At 36.5% G+C, this 27,604-nt stretch overlaps 1 protein-coding gene across 5 annotated transcripts in view; it reads right to left on the bottom strand.

Moving 5' to 3' along the window:
• PHF3 (PHD finger protein 3) overlaps positions 1-27,604 on the bottom strand; it is a 97,004-nt gene that overhangs the window by 35,414 nt on the left and 33,986 nt on the right. For 4 of the 5 annotated variants that reach the window (XM_064287752.1, XM_064287764.1, XM_064287745.1 and 1 more), the window contains 2 exons: positions 7,806-7,967; positions 1,567-3,349 (listed from right to left, as the gene is read on the bottom strand). In XM_064287752.1, coding sequence (XP_064143822.1) covers positions 1,567-3,349; positions 7,806-7,967 — 1,945 coding nt within the window. Of the gene's footprint in view, positions 1-1,566; positions 3,350-7,805; positions 7,968-17,751; positions 17,892-27,604 lie in introns of all 5 variants that reach the window. The other variant, XM_064287759.1, reaches the window with a different exon arrangement.

The raw sequence follows: 27,604 nt of genomic DNA, 5'->3' as shown, positions 1-27,604 counted from the left end.
GTCATTTAAAAGCCTGGGCAAAACCCTGAAAGACTGGGCAATCAGAATACAAGTCTATCTACATAAAAAGCTACAGTATAATACTTAACATGGCTTCCAACTCTATACCAGTTTAATTTTAGTAGCTCATTCCCTTTAAGGCTCTGGTCCATTTGGTCCATTTGGTCCATTTCTCTGATCAAATATCAGTGCGATGGTTTTTAAAAGACTCTGGCAAAGAGAAAAGGGCTGACTTAAAGGAGCATTAAAAAGCACCTCAACCCTTAATTGTCTTAGGCCAGGCCCCACGTTAGAATATTTAAATAAGCTGTTTTAAATCAAAAGTCTTAAGTATTATACAAGTGAGAGCAAATGTAGCATAGCACTATATTCCAACAAATCATACTTTTTAAAAATTGGGATATATTATAAAGAAACCTCTGACACTGAAAATAAGACTACACATAATCGGCATGTTAAATTTTTTTACTAAAAATTTATGAATCACAAATAAAGAAACTCTTTGACATAAAACCTAGGTTATTTTTAACAGAATAGCCCCCAACATCTCCCACCCATTCACCCAGCCACAGCTCCACCACCAAATGAATGTTCTACAGCACACTTTACTCAACTGTCCTTCCCTAAAGTTTCATTTTCATGTAATCTGATGGTAGTTGAAGAAGTCACTATATCATGTATTTTCATGAATAAGAACAGTATTAGAGTGTATATGTTATAATGTTCTTTTATCATATCAGTGTTGATAGAAGCTCCAACAGCAATCTGATAATTTTGTAGCTGCAAATTCCACTTCACCTGCAAATAAACATAAAATACACTGGGGAAGAGGAAGTGAAGGAAACAGTGTCAGAAACTACAAAACACTGAATCCTAAGGAAAAAATGATGAAGGACACTATTAAAATTACTTCTAAAATTTTAAAAGGTTAGAATTCACAAGAAATTCTTCAAATAAGTACACATTCAAAAATAAACACATTTTTCACTCTGTTCCACGTTACATACAAATTTCACTTGGGTAATCTAACAATTGGCTATTAAATTCCAAGGTCAAGTTTGATAGCTGTGAAGTAATAGCACTGAGTCACAATAAATGTATTTCATTTTACCAAAAAAAAAAAAAGCCTTCAAAAGAAAAATAGAATTTTCATTATGACCTTCACACTTTATTACTCGTTCTTTTCAAGCCAAATAAAATGATATATAACTTACAGACCCATGAAACTATAACATTTTTTTGTGTAGTAGGAAGTTTGTTCTTGTTTTTTCAGATGCAATGACAAAATTACACTCCCTAATTGATTACAATGACGAACACTTCCATATATACCAGCTAATGGTCAAACTATGTTTTGTAAAATGTTCTACAATGATGTATTTGTCAATTCGATGGCTCCGTCTTTCTATCATTTATCCAGGATTGATCCAGTGGGATTTGTTTTTGCAAAAGTCTTTGTATGTTACATAATTTATTTTTGTGTGTAAAACCGTTCTCACATTAACCCCACCCCCAAAAAGGAATTTCTCTTAAATATACACACATTACACATACACACACACACACCTGTTGCCATGCGGTTTTTTGCAAAAACCACACTGCTTGCTGGGAGTCCACACATATTTGTTTTCAAATGAGGAGCTATGATCTGAGCCTTCTCTTTTTACAGTAGCTATGTTGTCTGGAATGAACAATGGTGGCTCATCTAAAGAAAAACTTTTGCTGCTTCTTCTTTGGCGGGGTTGTAGGTTCTTCTCAGTTTTTTTTAGTCTCAGTTTATCCTCCTCCTTAAAATGCTCTATACCTGCATGTTCAAGCTCTTCTTTCACATGACTATTGGTTTTCATTGTGGGGGCCTGCTGCTGGGGCTTATGGCACTGCTTCTGGCTGGAATGTAGTAAATGTCCACTTTGTGCTGGAGGATTAGGTTCTTTAGAGCAAGCAGGATAACCATGAGGCTTATCAGTCAAAGAATGTGGCAAGGGTTTAGAGATCTGTAGTAAGTTTTGATCCTGTGATGTTTTTTTAAATAACAAATGAGTTTGACTCTTCGCAGATTTAACCCCAGAGTTACTACTCTGGATCTTTAAATCTTTATCGACTTGTTTTTTTCGCACTTTGACTGGCCTATGAAAATTTTGCTGAGATTCTGGTTCATCAGCATTTCGTTTCACACTTTTAACATTAACCTTGTTTTTGTTATGCAGTACTTCGTGCTTTGCTGCAATAATTTTCTTGGGAGTATCTGTGGTCACGTTTTGCTTAGGATGAATTGCAGGTTTCGAATGTTTGGATTTCATGCTTTTTGTCTCTGAACAAGAAACACTACTTGACTGGCTGTTTCTACCAGCCTGAAGGTCCGCTGCTTCGTGGGGCTCTGTTTTAATACTTTCAACATGCTGGTTTGCATTCTGATCAGAAGCATCACGAATAGCACTTTCTAAAATATTACTTTCTGGCTCAAAATCAGTAGTACTAACAATCTCTAAGTCTGGTTTATTAAATTCGGTACTCTGCAACTGCTTATCACTAGACTCTGTGTCTTTACAATAACCCAATGGTTCTATTTTATTTCTTAGAAGAGAGTTCTTAGCTGTATCAGTAACTTCCATGGTATTCTTCAATTCCAAATTGCATTCAGTTGCCTCACCAACAGAAGTAGACAAACCTTCAAGGTTCTTTTCTGTCTTATTTGCATTTGTACAAGCAGTATCACCAGAGAGAACAGCGGAAGATCCAGGCTCCTCAACAACTTGGTCACCCTCATTGGATAGTTTTACTGTCCCCTTTGATTCTTGTTCAATTTTTCCCTTTGCCCTCATTTCATCAACAACAGTCTTATCCCTTTTATCTGAAATGGAATCATTTTGTTCATGCTCTTCTTTATCTGAAAACTTAAACAATGGGCTACTAACAGTCTTGATTTTACATTCCATCAGAGCTTCATTTTTCTTTTCTTCAATACTGACACAAGTCTCTGGAAGAAGTGGACAACTTAATTCATGAGATGGCATATTTGCTTCCCCCTGATTATTACACTCATGCTTAGAACCTAGTTCAGCTTCATCCTTCATCTCAAGACAAGATGACGCTGAAGAATGACCTGAAGATACTGACTCTTCTGGCACTGCTTCGATCTGTCCAATATGTCGGCTGCTCCTTCTGCTCTCTTTATGGTACTCGGGTTTCAGTAATGCACAAACTTCTTCTTTAATCTGACATCTTTCTGGTTGTCTTAACCCTGCTTTAGGGGCAGATACAGTCTTCCCAGATGCTTTTTTTGTGCTACTTAAAGGTGCTGCATTTGAACGCTTGGCAATAGTGCTTTGTCGCAAACTTCTTACTTGCTCTATCATAAGGAAAAAAAAATAAATAAAAACAACTTAGCTATTTTGCCATATGTTTTTATTTCAATACAAATTACAGCATATCACTTCTTTATTCTAAGCTATAAAATATATTTCGCTCATTTCAATGAAAATGTACTGAATCACTCCTGATGGTGACTGACATGTATATGTTAAATTTTGTATTTATCAAAGTTCTCTGAATGCTGTAGGGGGAAAAAAAAACCTCTATAAAACCCAGACTGATATTATATTTTACTAAAAAACAAGTAAGTTTTCATCCAAGTCTATTATTTATAAGGAGCGCTGGTGTCATAAAATGAGTGAAATTAACTTCCTTTACACTTTTTTTTTGGGTTACCATTAATGCCAGTCTTAAACAAGACTGCCATACAAGTTTTAGACATTAAATATTGCCAAATACATAAAACCAAACAAATTCAGGTACCCACAAAATCTAAACTAAAACCCCCTATCATAAACCGGATCTGCGTAACTTTATAGGTACAGCTTCAAAAGAACTCTAATTACTTTATGAATATGCTTCATTTCTATCACCATTTTAACATTCAAATTATTCCTCAAAAAGAAAAAATGATGTATACACTAGACTATCACATACAAATTATCATAAATAAATAAATATACAACTAAAAAGCTTTAAAACAAGGAAAGATACGGAAATAATTTAAGTAAACTTCCCACTTTTAACAGTGCTCCTTACAAAGAGCCTATTAAATGTACTTTTCTTCCTTTCTGTACCCTGATATATACTCCAGGGGAAGGAAAAACACAGAGCGAAAAAAAACAGAGCTGAGTAATTCTAAATAGAAAAACTGTGTGCACGCTAAATTAAAAAATATGAAGTTGTTTCAAGGCTATGCACTTCCGACATCTCTGAATCAATTCTACATTTGAGACTACGAATAAAAAAAAAAGTTCAGACCCCCACCTGTCAACGCAAAACTCTATTCTATGTTCAAAATTAAGAACATTTCCCTGGTTTGTCATTTATTATTATGGGAAAATTAAGGTGCCATGCGTCTTGGTTTGTCTGGAAAAGTCCCAGGTAATGCTTGAAGTCCTAATTAATAGCCTGCCCTTTTGCTCTCAAAAGTGTCACAGTCTGGACAATAAGTTATATGGTTGTCCTAATCTTAGGGACCCATTCTAACTCCCCCAGGACTTAGCCCAGTATATGGCCACTAGGTAAGTACTCAACAGCTTTTTAAAATTATTTAGTGATTTATGAACTGTTTACAACATGCTCAGATACAGAATAATAACATTTTTTAAATAACTAAGATCTAAATGAAGGTTTGTTTTCAATATTTAGATGATTTTTAAAGCTTTGAAGACAGCATGCAGTAATTCACAACTCTACTTTATTCATGTGCCCTGAAAAAAAACAACTGAAGAGCATTTAACACCCATTACCTATGTGGCTGCTAAAATGACAAATTATAGCATATTCAACTGTTTTTTCCAATTTTAATTAATTTATTAAACAGAGGATAAAATCACCTTTTCTCTTCTAAATATTAACTGCATTAGTTTGAAGCCTGACTACATAGGTTCAAAATTATCATTATCTGTCTACAATGTTCACTCTATTCTTTTCATTTTTCAAAGTCACAAGCAGGTACCAAATGCATCTAAGTTTTCCATTTCTAAAAACCCCACTAAAGCTACAGTAAAGGTATCTTTTTTGAAAAGACATATTTTCCAAAAAGAACAAGAGAAAAAAGTGACAAATTTTCGAAGTCAAATAAAAAATCATCAAGAAATAAGAGATACAGGAGACCCAAATGAGACAAACACTAAGCAGGCAATGTTAGCAAGAACCAACACCATTAGCACCCCCAAATCTTCATTAAGACTTGAGAAACGGTGGCCCCAAATGCTTCTAAAGTGGGGATGAAGGCAGGTGGTTAAAATGAGGATGGGTTGACAGTTATTTAAAGAACAGTTAGATCCCTAAATCCCTCTTGCCCACTCCACCTGTTGAACAACGTTCCTTCCCTAGTCCTAACCCAAGACTGGAGGCTTACTCTCCATAAAGAGTAACACAGGGTTTCTAGATTAGGGAACATCAGACACAGCTAAGAATGGCAGTAAAGCATACTGAAACTTGTGAGATTAAGTGAATTTGTATGTGGTGACAGCCGAGATGCCCCTAGACAGCTTTCCTCAGAATAAGTAATTCACTGCTCGTTTAAAAGCATTCTAATGAATCTAAGGGGAATAACCTAATTCCTGACATCAGAGGTTCCTCCAAAACACAGTGCAGCCAGATCACCATACTGTCAAGTTCACAGCTGACAAAGCCCAACACACTTAGAGATTCCAAATAGTTTTAGTCCTTACCCTTAAACATGAGCTAACAACAATGAATCAGACATTTTAGGAAATATTTAACATGAAAGATGGAACCCAGGAAAACAATTAAAAAAAAAAAACAAAAAAAGTGCAACATGGAGGAAACAGAAACTTTGAAAGGAGAGAAAAACTTTTAAAATATGAGCATCTTAAAAAACAAGAGAAGATATTACATCCGTGAAACAACAACAGGATGCTACAAGAAAACACTACTTCCAAAAACAAAAAAGAACACCTATAAATTAGAAATGCAAAACCTGACAGAAAGGTTGGAGAACAAAGATGAGAAAGTTTCAACAGGTAGAGCAAAAAGAGAGCTGCAAAATAGACAAATGAAGAAAATGGGAGGGCAGTCCACGTTAGCTAATATTTGAATAACAGGAGTTTCTGAAAGCAAAAGATGAAAAACCAAGGAGGGGAATCAACGAACTAATTCAAAAAATTTTCCCAGAATTGAATAGTAACAGTAAGTTTTCAGACTTAATGGACTACTGAGTACCCAGGTCAATACACAAAATATACCCACACCAAGACATATTATCATGAACTATCAAAACACCAGAGCTACAGGGAATGAAACCACAAACTTCCAGAAAAAAAACATGGAACATAACAAGAAAAAGGAGGAATCAGGCACCAAAGTTAGAAGAAAGTGGTACGCCACCTTCAAATTTCTGAATGAAAATTATTTCCAATCTTGAGTTCTATGTCCAACCAGACCATGATTCCAGTGTTGGGACAGATTAAATACATATGTAGATATGCAAAGATTAAAAAATGTATGTCCATGGCCCTTTTCCTCAAGAAGCTAATGGAGGAGGTGTGCCATCAAAATGAAGGAGTTAAACCAATAAAGTAGAAATAGGAAATATAACAAAACACAAAGCACAGGCTCCTCAGAAGAATGGTAAAGGGAGATCCCTGGATAGCAGCTACGTATCAGGCTTATTAGGCCACCACCAATCCACACTGGAGAGAATCAGAAGGCTCCGAGAGAGACCTCTTCCGTGAAATGAAATTGATGGAATAACTGATATGCATAAACACCTTCAGAGAAGATTTAGATAACTGGCAAAGCAGTTGAGGCGTAATTACTAGTACATATATAGAAAACTAAGCAAATGAAAACCAAAAGCAATTATTAAATCAGAAAAGCAAAAAGTACTACAGGAAAAAGACGGTTCATTAAAGGAATCATTTCTAATAGCATATAGTCATAATATAAATAATTACTACTCATCTAACAAAACTATATACAGGCAGTCCCTGGATTACAAATGAGTTCCATTCCTAAGCCTGTCTTTTAGTCAAATTTGTATTTAAGTCAAACTGTTAAGTACGGTTCATATCTAACGTCAGTCAAATGTTTGTCTTACTATACAGTCTATAGTGTACCTTTCTTTGTATACATAAAAAAAACATTAAAGAAACACTTCCAGGTACGCTAAAACATCTTTAACGTAATACAGTAATAATGTTTTGATGCATGTCGCAAAGTAGCACCCGTTTGTTATTATGAACCATTGCATGTACCTCAATTTTTAATATAATACGCTTAACAGAGATTGGTTCAAAACTATGGGTTGTACGTAAGCCGAACACTCATAATCAGGGAATGGCCTGTACTGGAAGATGAGAAAATGTACTTTTGTATAATTAGGACAAGAGGAAGAAGTCATGCTAAGTTCTTATCCAGAATAATAAAACAGTGGCAATATGTACATTTACTTAGAAATATGGAGGTAAATACAAATAGAAAAAAAAAAAGGGCTGGAAGATGTAACAGTAATTTCCTCTTAGATAGGGAAAATGGGTGGGGGGGTAGTACGTACTGAAAATTGATGTTTTTCTTAACAAATCTTACAGAAGTAGTCAAATCTTTAAACTATATAAATGTTTAATTTCAATAAAAATTTTGAAATTAACTATGCCAAGGTATAATCTCAAAACAGATTACTATCAAAAATGCTCAGACTAGCAAATAACAAGAAAATAAGATTTCTGCTCAGCAAGCTTAGAACCTAACACATCTGTCCCTACCTCTAAAATTTTCTAGCTGGACCTCTTAGGAGGGATTACCTTGTGCCATTAAACGAGGTGATTTTCTTGGTGATCTTACTGAATTTTCTTCTACTTTGTCCCTCAAATTCCTGTTAGGTAAAATCAGTTCTTCTTCATCAATGGTATCATTGCCACTTTCTTTAACAACTCCTTCATCCATAATATCGTCAAGACCAACAACTAGAAAAAACAAAAACAATAAAAAATTAACTTTTGAAAATACTTGGGGGAATTTTAAGTATTTAAAGGTGGTATAGAATATATGAGAGATCATTTTAATGTAATAAATGCATTGTCCTGAAAATCTATTATCTATTTCTAACATATGTGATACTGCCACCACCAAGCTCCCAAATCAATTAGTTTTACTATCTTCTATCTCATGAGGTAGCTAGTTGAAGAAAAGGTTAGCAATTACCTTTCTTGGTTAGACTGACTTCAACTCTCAGTCTTACTTATCACTCACTGTCTTTTTGTGAACGTTGCAGGTGACCATATCTGGATTACTCAATTATACCAATTTTAGTTACAGGATTACAAAAGAGTTTAACATCTTGCAAAGTTTATGATGCTAGCGAGGTTCATGCTAGGACGAAAAAATTCTAGTTCAAATAGGGATCCTACTACTTAGAGACTTCATGCTACATGTGAGAGTAAACAATTGAGATGTACTTCTGAGTGGTAGCACAAAAAAAGGTGAAAGCCATAATGTTATTCCTCTCTCCCCCAAAATGCTGAGAAAAATGGTATGTGTTTAATATAGCTATATAATTGAAATACCTTCTTTGAGTTAAAGGTGAGACAGTCACTTATTTAGGGCAGGGGGCATGGGAGAGGAGTAGGAGATTTAGAGACCTGTAAACACTACTTATACTGTCATTGGATTTATTTCTGTATAAAACAAATGCCACTAGCTAGCCAACATTTATAAGCAAATCTAAAAGCACAACAGTATGAAATCTTGTAAAAAGAACGTAATTATTCTGACCAGAAGTCCTTGATTCAAATCCCTGTTATGGCAGTTAAATAAAACTTGGCCAAGTCACTTATTCTATCAGTTTTTTAATCTCCGAAATGTAAATAACAATATCTGTCCTATCTATTTCACAGGGCTGTTGTGAGGATCAAATGAGAGCTTGTACTATAAACACACTTACAGTACTATACAAATGTTAATATCTTCATCCTACATAAAGTACCTCAAGAAGTTATCTAGTCCTCATTTTGTATCTAAGAACTTCAATTAAAAGAGTTCAACAAGATAGTTGTCTATCTTAAACTTTAAAGAGAACAAAACAAAAAGATCAAATTGTATGATCTTTTTGGAGATCAATCTAACAAACAAAACCACAAAACTGCTCATACAATTTGACCAAGGTAGAACAAGAAGGAACAGGCAAAAAACATTATGAAGAAACTACTGGCCAGAAAACAGTGTTGCTTGTTAGTAATAAGCAAACAAACAAATGAAATGTGAGTGTACGCACATTTAGACAAAGAGAAAAAAAATGATCAGTAGGAAATAGGTGAAAATTATAACAGTAATTATTCTCTAAAAAATATTAAGATTATACCTTTTTATATTTTCTAAATTTCTTACTATAAGCATGTATTATTTAGAGAATATTAATCAGGATTCATTTAAGACATAATTAGGGAAAAAACAGGTGAAGGAATTCAGTTGGAATACTATGATGGAATATTTAAGTTGCCACAGACATTTAACATTTCTACCATGTTCGTTTTAAAAAACAAAATTTAAAGCTACTTTTACTCTCAATTTTATATAAAAGCATGTTGCTGCTACTGTTGTTAACACCCAAACCAAACCCGTTGCCCTCAAGTTGATTCCGACTCATAGCTACACTACAGGACAGAGTAGAAGTGCTCCACAGGGTTTCCAAGGAGCACCTGGTGGATTTGAACTGCCGACCTTTTGTTTAGCACTGAACTCTTAACCACTATGCCATCAGGGTTTCCATATAAAAGCATATACATAATATATGCATTACAAAGATGTATAGATAAAAAAGGAACAGAAAAAATGCATCGGAATATTATCAGTAATTATTTCTAGGGGAAAGAGTTTTGTTTTTAAATCTTTATCCTTCTCTCCGTGTTTTCCAAATTTTCAACAATGAGCATGTATTTTCTATTGTAATTGGGGAGAGAAAAAACTATTCAAAAGGGGGAAATAAAATAGGAAAAAGGGTAATAAAAACCCGATTGATAGTGTTTGTTGGTAAGAAATGAAAAAAAAACAGAAAACAAAAACCCATTGCCGTCTAGCTGATTCCGACTCATGGAGACCCTATAAGACAGAGTAGAACTGCCCCATAGAGTTTCCAAGGAGCACCTGGTGGATTTGAACTGCCAAGGTTTTGGTCAGCAGCTGGAGCACTTAGCCACTTTGCCACCAGCGTTTCCAAAGGTATGTATTAATTTGAGAGCTACTGCAAAGGCAGGATGAGCAAGATTTAGCAAGCCAAATACTGACAATTATCATGTCTTATTTGATTCCATTTCCTGGAAGCATCTGACATTGCTGAATCCCTTTTTGAATCCCTTCTTGAATCCCTTTCTTCTCACTTAACTTCTGGGATATTACATCCTCCTATCGCAATTGCCAATAACCTTTAATGCAGTCTCCTCTTTTTGCATACCTCCACGTGTTGATGAGCCCAACGGCTCAATCCTCTCATTTCTCTATCTACTATCACTCTTCCCTAAGTGATGTCATCAAGTAGCATCTATACTCTAATGACTCCCAAATGTACGTATCTCCAGCCCCATGATCTCATTTGACCTCCAAACCCCGCAAAATCCACTGCTATCGAGTTGATTCTGACTCATAGTGACCCTATAGGACAGAGTACAACTGCCCCTTTAGGGTTTCCAACGAGAGCCTGGTAGATTCGAACTGATGACCTTTTGGTTAGCGTCCAGCTCTTAACCACTACGCCACCAGGGTTTCCAGTTGTCCTCTGAAAGAGTTAAATTCAACATCTCCACTAAGCTGTCTAACAGATATCTCAACCATAATATAACCAAAATAAATGCTAATTTCCACTCATCCCCCCACCAAAAAAAAGGTCCTCCCAGGGTATTCCCAGCAAACGGAACTTCCTGTCACCTAACTGTTCAAACCTAAAACTCCAGAACCAGACTTAACTTCTCTCTTCTCATATACCACTTCAGTGGATCCACATATCCTGCTAGCTCTAAAAAATACAACATGCATCTGACCTTTTTATCATCTCCACAGCTAACATTCTATTCCGAACCACCACAATCTCTCATACAGACTATACTATAATATGTAATAGTCTCCTAGTGTCCCTGCTTCCTCTATTTCCACCCTCTCCTTCCCACACATAGTTTATTCTCCACACAGTCATCACTGTGATCCTTCTAAAAATATGAAGTCAGATCATGTCACCATTCTGTTGAAGACCTCCAAAGTCATCCATCCCAACAAACTTAAAGACCAAAATCCTAACTAGGGTCTACAGGGTCTTAATAAGATTTTCTAATCTATCTTTTCAGGAAGAAGCAGTAAATAAGATAAAAATAGAATAAAAATCAAACCATTTGGAGTTTTGTTTGATGCCTTTCTCATTCATCAAGGTTGAGTCACTTTAAATCCTTACAAAGTAGAGAACTACAAGCACAGTACAGACCCCTCATATTTGGCATGTGTTAATTCATACAGGCAGGCAAAGGTCAAACTCAGTTCACCTACTTCTAAGACACAGTTACTTCCTCTATTATAAAAGATGGCATTAAGTACCATACTTGAGGAAAAAAAGAGCTTGATATGTTAGTAGTGTCACAACAAAAAAGGTTAGGTATCTCTTTCATAGGGTTTGTGTTTTCAAAGTAGAATGAGAAAATACAGAGATACATCCTAACAGAGCCCCCACAGCTTTCCCCTCCAACACTGAAAAAGACCACCCAGTCTGTGCTTGGCTTCCCTTCTGTGAAAGAACTTTGCTGCATGGCTGATTGACATTCATTCTAAGGAGGCGGGAGTGTGATATATTCCTTCAAGCTGTATATTACAATTAATCATTCTGTGGGTGGTTTTATCATTTTGGGTATTAGAATATTCCAAATTTGAAAAATGCTACTATACACACATGGAAACCGTGGTGGTGTAGCGGTTAAGAGCTACGGCTGCTAACCAAAAGGTTGGCAGTTCAATTCCACCAGGCGCTCCTTGGAAACCATATGGGGCAGTTCTACTCTGTCCTATAGGGTTGCTATGAGTGGGAATCATCTCAATGGCACAGGCAATGGGTTATACACACACACACACTTTTTCCCCCACTCCTTGTCAAAATAAGCAAAGCACACAGGACTACTGAATCAAAGAAGGTATGCACTTGGCTGCTAACTGAAAGGTTGCCAGTTTGAACCCACCAGCCGCCTACGGAAGAAAAGCTCTGGTGATCTGCTCCTTTAAATTACAGCCTCGGAAACCCTGTGGGGTAGTTCCACTCTGTCCTATAGGGTTGCTATGAGTTGGAACTGACTGCACGGCAATAGATTTTTCTTGATATATATATATATATATATTTATAGAAAAAAATACACACACACACACACACACACGGAAACCCTGGTAGCATAGCGGTTAAGAGCTATCTATGGCTGCTAAACAAAAGGTACACAGTTCAAATTCACCTGGCACTCCTTGGAAGCCCTATGGAGCAGTTCTACTCTGTCCTATGGAGTCACTATGAGTTGGAATCGACTAGGCAGCAATAGGTTTGGTTTGGTTTTATATATAGGCACACATATATATGTACACTATATATCATATACATTAAAATCAAATGGCTTTCCAAAAACATTATAAACCATTTATAGCGCAAAAATGTTCATATAAGTCTCAATAATGACTCACTGACACTGAGTTTCAGACTTTAAAAGAAATGTGGTTACTAAAAGAGCCTGAACATTTCAGGTTTGTACACACTGCCTTTATGTATTCCTTTAGTATTGTTTACTCATATATTCAGGTCTTACCGTGCTTTTCTCCCAACAATTAATATGAATGCTTTATGTAATATCTCAGTCACCTACTTAAATATTTTTCCTTGTTTAGCTCTTTTTAATATTTGGTGTCAATCTAAGTTAATTTTTCTTCAGAATAGCATCATCAGTTAATCTAATACTGTTAAATTATTCATCCTTTCCACTATAATTTTTACTTTCACATTCTAAAACCTTATATTTACATATAAATTTCTATTATATAACAACATAAAGCTTCCTAATCAATCTTCAATAAATTTTGCAGTAAAAATGTTTTGTTAAAAAAATTTTCCCCTAAAAAATGATGTGTGAATGCACAGAAAAAGAAGCTAGATACATACTGAGCTGCAGTTTTCCACGGTGCTACTTTTCTATTTTTAAATTTTTTTTATCAAACTTGTACACATGTTCCTAGGTTTTGAAGAGTTGTCTCTAGTTCCATAAAATTTGTTAAGAAAAATATTAATGTCCACACCCATTTCCCCTTCACTTCCTCCTTCTGAACTTCAATTTTTTCACAGGGTAAATACACATATTACAACCCTTCATTGATGAGTTTCTACGAAAATTAGATAAAATGATATAGTTTCTAACACAGTACCCTGCCTTACAAACAAACAAGATGCTAAATAAATGGTAGCTATTTATTATTGGTATATCCTGGCAGGTTTTCTTAAATAACTTTTTATAGCCCTAAGTGGTCTTCCTAACTGTCTAGATAATTGCTCTACTGCCCAGATTATTCTATTAAGCTAATATAAACGGAGATGGTAAAAACCCAAAACGGAGATGGTAATCATCCCCAAAATTTAACAATGTAATTTTGTCCTAAGATATAGGTATCCTCTGCTTTCCAAAAGTTTGCTTTACTCTATACTTCACTTTTACAAAGACCTACATTAGTACCTGTTTCCACTAACCGGAAGAAATACGAAGAGGATTTTCACTTTTACGAAAAAAGGTGAAAAGCAGAAAAAGCGTTCAGCATTCGTTTTGCAGCAAGCTGTTAAAGAGGCAGCATGCACTCTGAGTGGCCACAGTGGTGTGTTACCAAGCTCCTTCCCCGGGACCTATACCCAGCTTTTACTCTATGTTAGTGTTATTTTAGGTTTTACACGTTACTTGGTACAACTTGGTTAAGTTTTAAGTCTAGGAATGCTCAAAAACTTTTCCCATACAAATTAATGGTAACTGCTTCTTCACTTTACGCCATTTCAGCTTACGAAAGGTTTCACAGGAATGCTCTACATTCGGATAGTGGGGGAAACCTGTATTAAATTATTTACTTTTGAATTAATTCCTTTGTAATATTGAGTACCTACTGTATGTTACACATTGTTTCAGATTCTTCTAGATAACAAGGATACAGAATTCTCGAGACAAATGACCCTGTTTCCTTAACAAATAAATAGCTAGAGAAAAAGTGAGGAAAACCTACGTAGACTAAAATAACTTACATGGCAACCAACTGAATGTATTGATTTTATTTAAATCCTGATTCAAACTGTAAAAAAAAAATTTTGAGGTAATTGAGCAAAACTGAAAGCTGACCGAATATTTAGAAATATTAAGAACTCTAAAAAATTTTTAGACATTTAAATAACAGTATTATGTTTTTAAAATAAAAGCAAAGAATTCTTGTACTTTAAAGATACAGGCTGAAATATTTACAGATGAAATGTTATGATTTGTGGGATCTGCTTCAAAATAATTCTGGGGGGTGGGGAGAGACTGACTATTAACTATTCAAACTGGGTGACATGTGCAGAGGGGTCTATTATACTATTCTCATTACCTCTATATGTTTTAAGTTCTCCATGAAAGAAAATTTTAAAAATCGATTACCATGAAGCTTCGCTTTAATAAGACAAAAATAAGTAAAAACATAGCACATTAGATGATAAATCATACGAATAAAAGAGTAATAGGGAACGCAAAGGACAGAATGAGGAAAGATTTGTCATTTTAAAGAGAAAGTGGAGGCCAGTTCTATCTGTTGTTTGTTGCACATGTGCTTTTGGCCAAGGGGAAAAGTGGAGGCTGAAATCCAGGCCCTATTCTGTTCTCCATGCTATGTACCTGGGCACAGGGCTTCTTCCACATGAAGAAATGGGTGCCTCTTTCTAAGTTCCAAAAAGGCGCTATGTAGGCTAGAAGCAGCCTGGGTATGGCAATTCCTGAGGTGATAAATAAGCAAAGGCCTGAACAAGTTGTGGGAACAGTTCTGAGGAAATAGCTTTCCAGTAAGAAGGCACATCAAATGTCTAGACCTAGAGGTTGGAGTATGCCTGGGGTGTTTGCGAATAGGAACAGGGCAAGTCCATGGCTGGAGTAGAGTAAGGGAAGGCAGGGGTGGGCAGCAAATAAGATCAGAGAGGTACCAGGGAAGACTAACTAGGGTCCTGTAGGCCAGAAAGACTTTTTCTCTAAGGAAATGGAAAGTTAACAGAATACTCTGAGTACAAAGGTGGTGTGATCTAATTTTTTAACCCCCTGGTGACCCAGTTATTTTCTGCATTGACTGTCGGTACCATGTGTTTTCATTAATGGAAGCAAACTGAATCATTCAGTGTGTCTGAATTTTTGGTAGGCAGTATGAATTTTTTTTTTCCCCTTGTCTGCTTCCCGCAAGCTTCCTCTAAATGTTAATGCTACATATCAAGTACCATTAATTATACCCCAGAATCACTACCAGGGTCTATCGGTACATAAAGACCCCTGTCTTGGGGCAGCACACACTGTCAGGGATACAGACACTTCCCAATAAACTTCAGAACCTGAAGAAGTTCATGGTTGTTACATGTATTATGTATATGCCCTATAGGGTTGCGATGAGTTGGAATTGACTCAACGGCAATGGGGTTTACATGTAGTGCCTAGCACACACAGGCTGAAGGATCACTCTGGGTGTTGTTTTGAGAACAGAATGCAAGAAGCCCTGGAGGGCAGAAGCAGAAAGGTTAGTTATAGGTTACAGCAATGATTCAGGTAAGAGATACAGTGGCTAAGACTACCGTGGAAGTGAAAGCCATTTATAGAGATGAGGAAATCTGCAGGAAGAACAAGTACTTAGGGGAGGGGTAAAGGCGGGGAGAGGGTAGGTCTCAAGAGTTCAATTTTGAACATTAAACTTAAGAAGCCTAGTAGACGTCCAAAGCAAGTGAACACAGGAGTCTGGAATTCAGGCAAGTAGTTAGGCTACAGATATGTAATTGGGAATTGAATTTTTTTTTTAAGTCATGAGACTGGATGATATCACCACGAAAGTGAGTAGAAATAAAGGTGTCCCAGATAGCCATTTAAGGCACAATAATTGGTTTCTATTCACCTGGAGCAACAGAGGAAGAAGGAGAGTCAGGAGGAGGAGGAGGATACGGAATGTGTGGCTAACTGCCTCCATGAACAACTGCCTCCTTTGCCATGAGATCAGAAAACTGGATCGTGCCCAGCTACCAATACTGAAACTTTTGATCAAAGATACTATAGAAGAATCCTGATCAAAAGGGATAAAAAGCAGAACAGAATTTCAAATACTCCTGAACCCCAGACTTCCTGGAACTATGGAGGCTGAATGAATCCCTGAAACTATTGCTCTGAGATAATCTTTAAACCTTAAACCAAAAATATCCCCTGAAATCATCTTAAAATCAGTCAACAGTTTAGCTTAACTAGTAAATAACGTCTGCCTTGAAAATTATGCTCTTTTAAGCTACCTATTTGGAGCCCTGGTAGCGCAATGGTTAAGAGCTACGGATACTAACCAAAAGGTCAGGAGTTCAAATTCACCAGCTATTCCTTGGAAACCCTACGGGGCAGTTCTACTCTGTCCTATGGGGTCGCTATGAGTCAGAATCAACTCGAAGGCGATGGGTTTATATGGGATCAAACTGCCAAGAGCAACTAGAAAGATTAAATAGGAAACCTAGGGGAGTGTGAGAATGGTTATACAACTCGAAGAATGCAATCACTATCACTGAATTGTACACGTAAAATCTGTGGAACTGGTTGGTATATGTTCTGCTGTGTACACTCTCAACAACAAAAATAAAATAGAAAAAAAATATATATCCAAGATCTGAGCCCCGGGACCCTCCTATGCTTAGAGGCCAGACAAATGGGGTATAAAAAGAAACTGAGAGAAAGACACCAGGAAGGTGGGAGAATAACTGAGAGAGTGGTAAACAACAGATGGACTGAGGAAGTCATTTCAAAGGGCAGGGATCAACTGAGTTAAATGTCACTGATATGGAGAAGAAAAATTGGCCCCTGGATCTGAAGCATGATAGTGACTGGCGATCTTGTAGAGTGGTAGGAGCAAATATAGAATGGAAGAGAGATATGCAAGATAGACAGCACAGAAAATTCTTTCAAGGAGTTCTGCTATAAACAGTAAAAGAACAGAGGGATATAAATACATTAATGAATTAATATTAAAGATGTGTAGTGACACTGAAATTAAATTTTAAGGTTTTAAGGTTCTGATAAAAGGATATACTTTTATACTTTTCAATTCTACCAGTTACAGACAAAACAAAAAGGCATGTTAAATCCTACCTCACAAAGAATTACTAAATCTTACAGTGGATACACTATCATATAACTACAAACCATCCCTACAGAAAATGGAGCGATGGAAACTTTACCTCAAAAGATGGCAACCTAATTTCATAAATCCAAACCAAATAACCAAACCTGTTCCTGTTGAGTTGATTCTGACTCATAGTGACTCTACAGGACAGAATAGAACTGCCCCACACAGTTTCTAAGGAACAGCTGGTGGATTAGTGCTGGTGACTTTTTGGTTAGCAGCCACATGCTTAACCACTACGTGACCAGGGCCCCATTTTCACAAAAGGAGTATCTAAACATAGGATATCACGATACAGTTTAAAAAAAAAAGTACCAAAATATTTTTTTAACCTACCAGGCACCATTTATTGTGAAATCAAAGAAAGTATCGGAATGCATATTCCAAATTTTCAGTTGAATTAGCTCTGCCCTGTGCTTCTGAAAACAGGTACAGATAAGATGCACTTGGCTACCCACTGGCCAACTCTGGAAAACCTACAATGACAAGATATATACTCTGTTGATATGAAAGCGGGGCGGGGGGGGAGGGTGTTGCTTAGTGTTTCAAGGATTGCTTTTTGTTTTTTTTTTTTTTAATTTTATTTTTAGTTCTTAGATTTTTCTGTTTTTGGTGCATAGGCACATAGGGAAATCATTGTCTCATAGTTTATTAACACAGTTCACCAATTACAGACTTATAATAATTGGGTGAAAAATTATAAACCCAAGACTAGGGGATACTAAAACTACTTATTAATAGTGCACTGCTTTAATCTGGCAGAAAGACTGACTATTTACCACTTAGTATATTTTTCATTTACTATTTCTCTGCTTGGAATGTACACTGCTTACCCAGAATCTGCAAAAAGCTAGCTACTAGACATCTCTGAGATTGCTGCTGCTCTTTAATGTTACTCCACAGAAAGGCTTGGCCTGGCCATCTCATCTCAAATAAATTAAAACATCCCCCACTCCCCTACAACAAGCAACCAAACATGCTATGCTCTTAAACTTCTAAGCTCCAGGAGAGCAGGGACTCTGTCTCATACACCACTGTATCTTCCCAACACTGGAAAATAGTCTGGTGCATGTTATATATGCAATAAATATTTGTTAAATGAACAAACAGGACCAACCAATTTTATGCCAAAGCAAATCATTATACCTCATATAAAACTGTGGAATCCTGATGTAAGTTGTGATGCCTGTAATGCTATTTAATAAGCATCATGCTAACATTAAACAGGAATAGGTTAAAAAAAAAAAGCAACTCAACCCTCTTATAATACGTATCTTACCATTATGTTTCATTGAGTTTCATATTCCAAAGAATCAGCTCCCAGTTAGGTGCTTTGTTTACAACATTTTATTCACTTTTACTCAAATATAGGAGAAAACCAGAGGCACAAGAGATCAAAGAGGTCTCAGAAGACTGCATGCTTTTCAGTTAAGAAATGCTTAAACAATTAACATTCCTAATCTGTAACAGTCCAGGAAAAAGCTTTTAATGGTCTTATTCATAACCACAGAGCCCTGGTGGCACAGTGGTTAAGAGCTAGGCTGCTAACCAAAAGATTGGCAGTTCAAATCTAACAGCCGCTCCTTGGAAACCCTATGGGACAGTTCTATTCTGGCCTATAGGATCGCTATAAGTTGGAATTGACTCAATGGCAACGGATTTGATTTGGTTTTTATACATAACCATTAAATAGAAGACTCCATGAGGGCTGGAATTTTATCAAATTTGCTCTCTGAAGTATCCCTAGTGCCTAAAATAGCAGCTGAAACATACACTGCTCAGTCTTAAGCACTAATTGAATGAACAAATGTGTGAATGAATACAATATCTCATTCCTCCCAGTTTCTATCTCAAGAGATTAGGACCCCCTTATTCAACTGGATAGTAATCAACAAGTTACTCTTAGCAATCAAAACAAATAGAATTAAATTGTCTGCCTCCACCCCATCACAGATGGCCCTGGTGGCCCAGTGGTTAAGAGATGGGCTGCTAACCAAAAGGTCAGCAGCTGCTCCTTGGAAACCCTATGAGACAGTTCTATTCTGTCCTATAGGGTCGCGATGATGTAGAACAAAATGAGTTTGTTTTTTTTGTTTTACCCCATCCAGTAGTTGCAGAACTGAATTAAAATGCTAACAGTACGGAAAGCACAGGTTAGAAGGAAATCCCCCAACACTGCACAACTGAACAAATAAAAAGCTGCTCACTCAGGAAAATACAACTGGTAGAATTTTTCAGTGTGTACCTAGGAACTAAAGCCTCTTCAAGTGTATAACTGATAGTCTCTATCTAAAAGGAACTTTGATCAAGTACACTAAACAGAGATTAAAGATATGGTCCTTGACCATGGTCTTGGGGAACATTTAGTTCAATTGGCAGAACACAGTTTACAAAGAAAATTTCATTTTACTTTGCTGAGTAGCATCTGCAGTAAGCTGCCATCTAAGATACTCCACTGGTCTTACCCTGTCAGGAGCAAGGGAGAATGAAGAAAATCAAAGACAGAAGAGAAAGATTAATCCAAAGAACTAATGGACCACAACTACCACAGCCTCTACCAGACTAAGTCCAGCACAACTAAATGGTGCCTGGCTACCACCACTGACTGCTCTAACATGTATCACAACAGAGGGTCCCAGACGGAGCTAGAGAAAAACGTAGAACAAAATCCTAACTTACAAAAAAGACCAGACTTGCTGGTCTGACAAGAGACTGGAGAAACTGCAAAGAGAATGGCCCCTGCACACCTTTTTAGTACAGTAATGAAGTCACTCCTGAGGTTCATCCTTCAGCCAAGGATTACACAGAACCATAAAACAAAACAAGGCTAAAGGGACACACCAGTCCAGGAGCAAGGGCTAGAAGGCAGAGGGGGACAGGAAGGCTGGTAATGGAGAACGCAAGGTCGAGAAGGCAGAGTGTTGACACGTCGTGGGATGGTAACCAATGTCACAAAGCAATACGTGTACTGTTTAATGATAAGTCAGTTCTATAAACCTTTACGTAAAGTACAATAAAAAAAAAAGATATGGTCCTTGATACGGGGGAAAAAAAAGTCAACTCACTCAGAGCAATAACTTTGGAATATACAAGAGAATTACTAGAACTGGAAAACAAGAATAGAACTCTGATAATTATTTTAAACATATCTCGCTAAGGGACATCAGCAGTAATTTCATGAGAAAAAATAAATTTTAATGTATTTAGTCTTGAAGAAACTTTATGTATAATAAAATATATCTCATACCATCCCATAATGTACGTTTGTTGTTGTTAGTTGCCAATGAGTCAATCCCGACTCATGACGACCCCATGTGTACAAAGTAAAACTGCTCCATACGGTTTTCAAGGCTGTGAACTTTCAGAAACAGATCACGGGGCCTGTCTTTCAAGATGCCTCTAGGTGGGTTCGAACTGCTAACCTTTCAGCTAGTAGTCGAATGCTTAACAGTTTACGTCACCCAGGGACTCCAACATAGGTTTAAAAACCAAAAACCAAACCCACTGCTGTAGAGCCAATTCCGACTCATAACAACTCTATAGGACAGAGCTGAACTGCCGCATATGGTTCCCAAGGCTACAATCTTTATGGAAGCAGACTGCCACATTCTTTCTCCCTAGGAGCCGCTGGTGGATTCAAACCACTAACATTTCGGTTAGCAGCTGAGTGCTTAACCACTGCACACAACCAGGGCACCTTTCTAATATAAGTTTAACCAAAAAAAAAAAAACAAATTTTCTGCCATCAAGTCAACTCTGACCAATAGCGACCCTATAACAGAGCAGAACTGCCCCACACAGTTTCCCATGAGTGGCTGGGGGATTCGAACTGCTGACCTTTTGGTTAGCAGCCAAGCTCTTAACTACTATACCACCAGGGCTCCAATTTTGGTTAAAAAAAAAAAAAACCAAACCCGTTGCTGTTGAATCATTTCTGACTCATAGTGACCCTGTAGGACAGAGCAGTTTCCAAGGAGCAGCTGGTGGATCTGAACTGCCAGCCTTTCAGTTAGCAGCCATAGCTCTTAACCACTGCACCAACAGGGCTTCAATGTAGGTTTAGAAGTCAGTAAATACTTTTTCTTCAATAAGATTCTCTGGGTGCTGATGGGACTGGGTTGGGACTGGGTGATCCCTTATCAAGTTCATTTAAGATTCCAACTTCTAGGAGCCCTTCTTCAAAGAAAATCAAGTAACTGGCAGCACTTAGACAAAAAACAACTTTCATAAGGTTTATTTCTTTCCATGTGTTTTAAACACACACACACCTTTATTCATAAGAGTATACCTTTTACTTTTATTTCACATATTTCTAATCTCAGTTTCCTGGTTTTTCAATTAGAAAGATGGAAGGACTATAGTAGATGTTTGAGAAAGATCCAAGGATATTATTATAAAAAGATGAATAAACTGTTCAGGCCCAGTTAACAAAGGGATCAAAAGCCCTACCTACAGTACCTAAGGATACCACTAATAAAGAATAATTTATTTCAGAAAATGACTAAATCACCAGTAAAAAGCTAAATTATGTTGAGCATACTGTTTGAAAAAAAGGAAGCACCATCTTATACATTTTGGAAAGTGGCTCATTCAAAATGGTTGAAATAAAATGTATTTTTAAAACTATTTATTAGGGAATTAACTTAAGTGGAATCATTATTTTCCCAAAACAACACTTGGATGAGATGCTTCTATTTTAAAGCCAATGTTACCCACCCATTTAACTAAGGTCATTTGTTTGACTTCTCTCCTCCTGCCCCACTGTGTATCAAATTTTATTTAAAGCAGTTTTGTCAGCCAATTAAACTAAGAAAGTTTCCACCAAACTGTATCAACAGATCAGTTAATTTCCAAGCTATCTGATGTTCTTTTGTGAAGATGCATATCAGAACATCTTTTTACTGAAACTGACTATAAATTGTACCTATGAAAACTCAGAAAAACCTAGTCTGTGGCCAAAATTAAAACAATTTATTCTCTGAATGAAAAAAAGTAATCAGTAAGTATTTTAAGAAGTACTCTGACTCTACCACAGCTATCTACATAATTCTCTCTGCAAAAACTTACACAATTTGATGTTAAATTAAATCAGCGCATACATTTAAAAGTACTTTGATTCTAAGTAAAAAGAAAAAGGAGTGTAACACAATACATTCATTATTTAATAAATATTCTTAAAAATCCAAGAACCCATTATAAAAATTTAAAAAGAGCCAAGAATTATTTGCCACTACTGGCACCAGATGTGATCATTTCACTAAGTCCTTACTCTGAAAACTTGTATATTCTTTCCCTTTAATGCAGCCCTGGTGACGCAGTGCTTAAGAGCTCAGCTGCTAGTCAAAAGGTCGGCAGTTCAAATTTACCAGCTGCTTTCTGGAAACCCTATGGGGCAATTCTACTCTGTTCTATAGGGTCCCTACGAGTTGGAATCAACTCAAGGACGATGGGTAATGGCTAATCAGCCTCTTCAGTAAGAACTATATAGTTCAGCATAACCAGGTAACAAGGGAAAACTTTTCTTTACCACAGGAATGTCAGCAAATAAATGTAAAAAAGACAAGACAGAATTCTAAAATTATCACTGTGCTACTACCAATGAAATAACTGATTTCAGCAAATATCATCATCAGATGCACAGAACAGGTGAAAGGCTGATAAGGAACTAGGTATTTTCATGCTATAAAAGTTATATCCCTACAGATTATGTGCTATTCTCAATAATTTAGGAAGAGATGTGGTTGTTACCACCTTAACTGTGAACAAACAATATCAAAGCAGTAGGACAACTAGACCTTCTGAAGTGAGGCAATACAAAACAGTGGGCCTCACCTATAAAGTATTCTTGCCAAAATATGTTTAACCAGAATCTAATCAAGCTTTTAAATCTAACTTCCTATTTGTAGAAAATAAAGGGAATAAAAAAACAAGCCAAGTAACATTGCAAAGAAACAATTTTAAAAATCTAAAACTCGGCACATTCTAGAAGATATTTGGTCTTATCATCATGGGTCAAGGATGTGGGGGAGGATTTCAGAAATATAATACAATACTTGGTCTTTGATTGCATCTTTATTTGACTAAAGCAGATGAAAATAACATCTTGGGGACAAATGGTAAAATTTAAATATGGGCTAGATATAAGATAATATCAGGAAATTATTTTTTAAGTGTGGTTATGGTATTGTTATTATGCAAAAGTCATTTTTTTGGAGCTGTGTGCTGAAGATCAACTAGATGGATGGATGGAATGGATGAACCGATCAACTGATAAACAGATGCAGTGAATAGAACAAAAAATTAACAGCTGTCAAATCTCAGTGGTGGGTAAATATGAGTATAATATCCTTTCTGTTTAACGGTTATGTTTTAAAATTTTCAGAACACTTGAAAAAAAAAGTTAAAGTACAAGATACCCTGAATCAGGTATTCAAAGAGCACATATTTTATTTACAGGCTACTTTGTTCCAAAACAGACATAAAGTGATAAAGTGGCTAAAAAGGTATGTACAATAAAAGGTAATGAGGAAGAGGGGGAGGGAGGGAGAGGGAGATAAGGAGGGAGATGGATTGGGGAAAAGGAAGGAGAGAAAGGTGAAAGGGAGGGAGGAAGGAAAAAAGGAAGGGTTAGGGAGGGGAGAGGCTAGAAGAAGGGAGGGGAGAGTTAAAAACTAAGAAAAATACAGGTAAGAAACTAAAATAAAGTCAAGGATGATGTTAGCACTCTAAATGCGTTGTAACCATTTACATTTACCAGGAGTTTCCTGATTTCATGCAGCTTAAAAGTCAAAGTGTATGTGGTATTCGGGAGTCCCTGGGTGGAGCAAACAGTTAACATGCTCAGCTGCTAACCAAAAGTTGAAGGTTTCAGTACACCCAGGGGTGACTGGGAAGAAAGGCCTGGTGATGTAATGTCTGAAGAATCAGCCACTGAAAACCCTATGGAGCACTGTGCTACTCTGACACACATGGGGTCATCATCAGTCAGAATTAACCCAAGGGAAAATGGCTTTTATCAGATGTTCAGAAAAATTAGGGTGAAAAAGCATATGAAAAAGGTATCATTTCAAGAGATACCTACCATTTCAACAGTTTTCATTGATTTTTAAGCATACATTAAGCAGGTTTCCTAAAAGGATGTGCATACCTAAAAGGGTACACAAGACAATCAACTTGTGTTCCCCCCCACCCAAAACAAACCAAATCCACTGCCATCGAGTCAATTCCGACTCATGGCAACCCTACAGGATAGAGCAGAACTGCCTCCATAGTTTCCAATGAGCAGCTCGTGGATTCAAACTGCTGACCTTTTTGGTTAGTAGCCAACTTGGGTCCAGGAAAAAAAGTATTATATCATTTATATTAACTTTTTTCTAAAAGCTGAAAAGAAATTAAGCTTTACCAATATTTACTTGATCAGACTGACACTAGTACCCTTGCAGGATTCTTATCAATCACCATTTATCTAAAAAAGAGAGATTCTGAGGAAGAAGTGGGAATTTCATAAAGCTGAGTAGTTTCCCTTCAGCATTTTATATTGTTACAGGATATCATCAGTACAGTTCCTTTCATATTAAAAATATACATAAACAACAGACTGTTTACAGTAATTTCAACGAAATGGGAAGTGACTATTAAAATCTTCATACCAGACAGAGGTCTTCCATTAATTCACAGCCAAGTCCTTAAAAGAGTGGTTATACTTAAGAATGAGTTACACATTTTTGTTTTACAATAAGGCAAGTGTTGTAAACATGCTGGCTTTTCCATTGTAAGTAGCTGTCAGTGATATGTCACCTTAAAAAAACAAACACCATTTATCTATCCCTTCTAGATAAAGATGACATTTTAACGATGGGGTCACCATAAGTTGACATCAACTGTATGACAACTGGTTTAAGAAAAGTAACTGCTTTTCTAAGAAAACAATTCTGTTACTAAGAAAATGGATGCCTAGAAATGTTTTATGCCTAACAATGACATGGCATCAATAAATATTATCTGGGCACTCTGAAAACCTGTAAACAGAATTCAACATGTTTAAATTTTTTCCAAAAATAAGACTGAGTTTTATACTCAAACATTAATATTTTTTTGAATGTAACAGCTTTCTATTTGTTTAAAAGAACATCTAAACACTGAAAGACAATAGAAATTTTACAGCTAAGCTGAAATAAATCTTGTGTATTTGATAGATAGGATTGAAAAACTAAGATTATGACTTAGTAAATAGAGACAACAGTGAATTTCTCACCTTTGAATGTATGCATCTTTTTTTTTTACATAATTTTTGTTGTTGTGGAGAATATACACAGTAAAAATAACGCCAATTCAACAGTTTCTACATGTACAGTTCAGTGATACTGATTACATTCTTTGAGTTATACAACCATTCTCACCCTCCTTTTCTGAGTTGTCCTCCCCCATTAACAGAAACTCATCGCCTCCTAAGGTTCTGATTTTTTGAGTTGCTGTTGTCAATTTGATCACTTAAGAGCACAATGCTCAAGAAAGATATTCTTTACAGGGTTAAACTACTGTTTGGTTTTAAGAAGATTTCAGCAGATATTTTTGACTTAAGGTTTAAAGATTATCTCAAGGCAATAGTTTCAGGGGTTCATCGAGCCTCCATGGCTCCAGAAAGACTGGATTCCATGAGAATTTGAAATTCTGTTCTGCTTTTTACCCCTTTTGATCAGGATTCTTCTACAGTATCTGATCAAAATGTTCACTAATGGTAGCCGGGCACCATCCAGTATTTCTGGTCTCATGGCAAAGGATGCAGCTGTTCACAGAGGCAATTAGCCACACATCAATTTCCTCCTCCTGTTTCTGACTCTCCTTCCTCTGTTGCTCTAGGCAAATAGAGACCAACTGCTGTGTGTTGAATGGCCACTTGTAAGACCACAGGCACTACACAACAAACTAGGAGGTAGAACAGAAGCACTGAACATGTTACTAGTCCAATTAACTGGGATGTCCCATGAAACCATGACCCTAAATCTCCAAATCATAGAACCAAATTCCGTGAGGTGTTTAGTTGTACATAATCAGCCTCAGCAGTTACTCTATTTTTCTTTTTCGGGGGCACTGCTATAAATACATCTATCACACAACTTGTGTCAATTTAACTTTCACAGGTGTACAACTTATTGACAGCAATTACAATAATCAGCTTGCAACCTGCCCTTAATGCGATTTTTCCAATGCTGTAAACCAAAATGCAGTACTCGATAAGCAATAATTCCCATTCCCTGCCCCCTCCCCCACCTGCCCTTGGTAAACACTAATCAACTTTGGTATCTATACATTTAACTTTTCTTGTCATTTTACATAACTGAGATCATACGATACTTGCCCATTTGTGATTGACTTATTTCACTCAGCATAATGCCTTAAGCTCCATCCATACTGTAGCACATATGAAGACTTCATTTCTCTTACTGGATGAGTAAGTAGTCCATTATATGTATGTACCACATTTTGTTATCATTCATCTGTTGATGGGCATTTAGCTTGTTTCTATCTTTTGGCTATTATGAATAGTGCTGCAGTGAACACTGGTGTACAATATCTGAGTCTCTGCTTTCAATTCTTTTGGATATATACTCAAAGTTGTAGGGTAATACAGTAGTTCTATTTTTAGTGTTCTGAGAAACTGCCACACTGTTTTCCACAACAGGTGTTACATGTATCTTTGCTGAGTTATATTTTTCAGCTATATGACAGGCATTAAAATCATTTAAAAAAAAAAAAACCTCAACTTAGAACTAGACGTGTAAAAGACTGTTACATCAGCACGATAAAACAAATTTGGCAAAAATTAACGAAACATTTAATCATGGTACATTTCAAAAAAAGTTCTTACAGAACTAATAATTTTAATTATTAATTTTAAAAGCATAACTAATCATTCATTTCATCTATAGCCCATAATTTTTAAATACTTATTGTGTTATATAAAAATCCCCCAAAAAAACCAAACCCAGTGCCATCAAGTCGATTCCGATTCATAGCGACCCTATAGGACAGAGTAGAGCTGCCCCATAGAGTTTCCAAGGAGCACCCGGCAGATTCGAACGGCCGACCCTTTGGTTAGCAGCCGTAGCACTTAACCACTACGCCACCAGGGTTTCCATTGTGTTATATAAGGACCATTAACATATTAGTACAGCAAGACAAGCATATA

This window comes from Loxodonta africana, chromosome 1, assembly GCF_030014295.1.
Source record: "Loxodonta africana isolate mLoxAfr1 chromosome 1, mLoxAfr1.hap2, whole genome shotgun sequence".
Taxonomy (NCBI): Eukaryota; Metazoa; Chordata; class Mammalia; order Proboscidea; family Elephantidae; genus Loxodonta; species Loxodonta africana.
The sequence above is the reverse complement of the archived record's forward strand: the minus strand, read 5'-3'. Positions and strand labels throughout refer to the sequence as shown.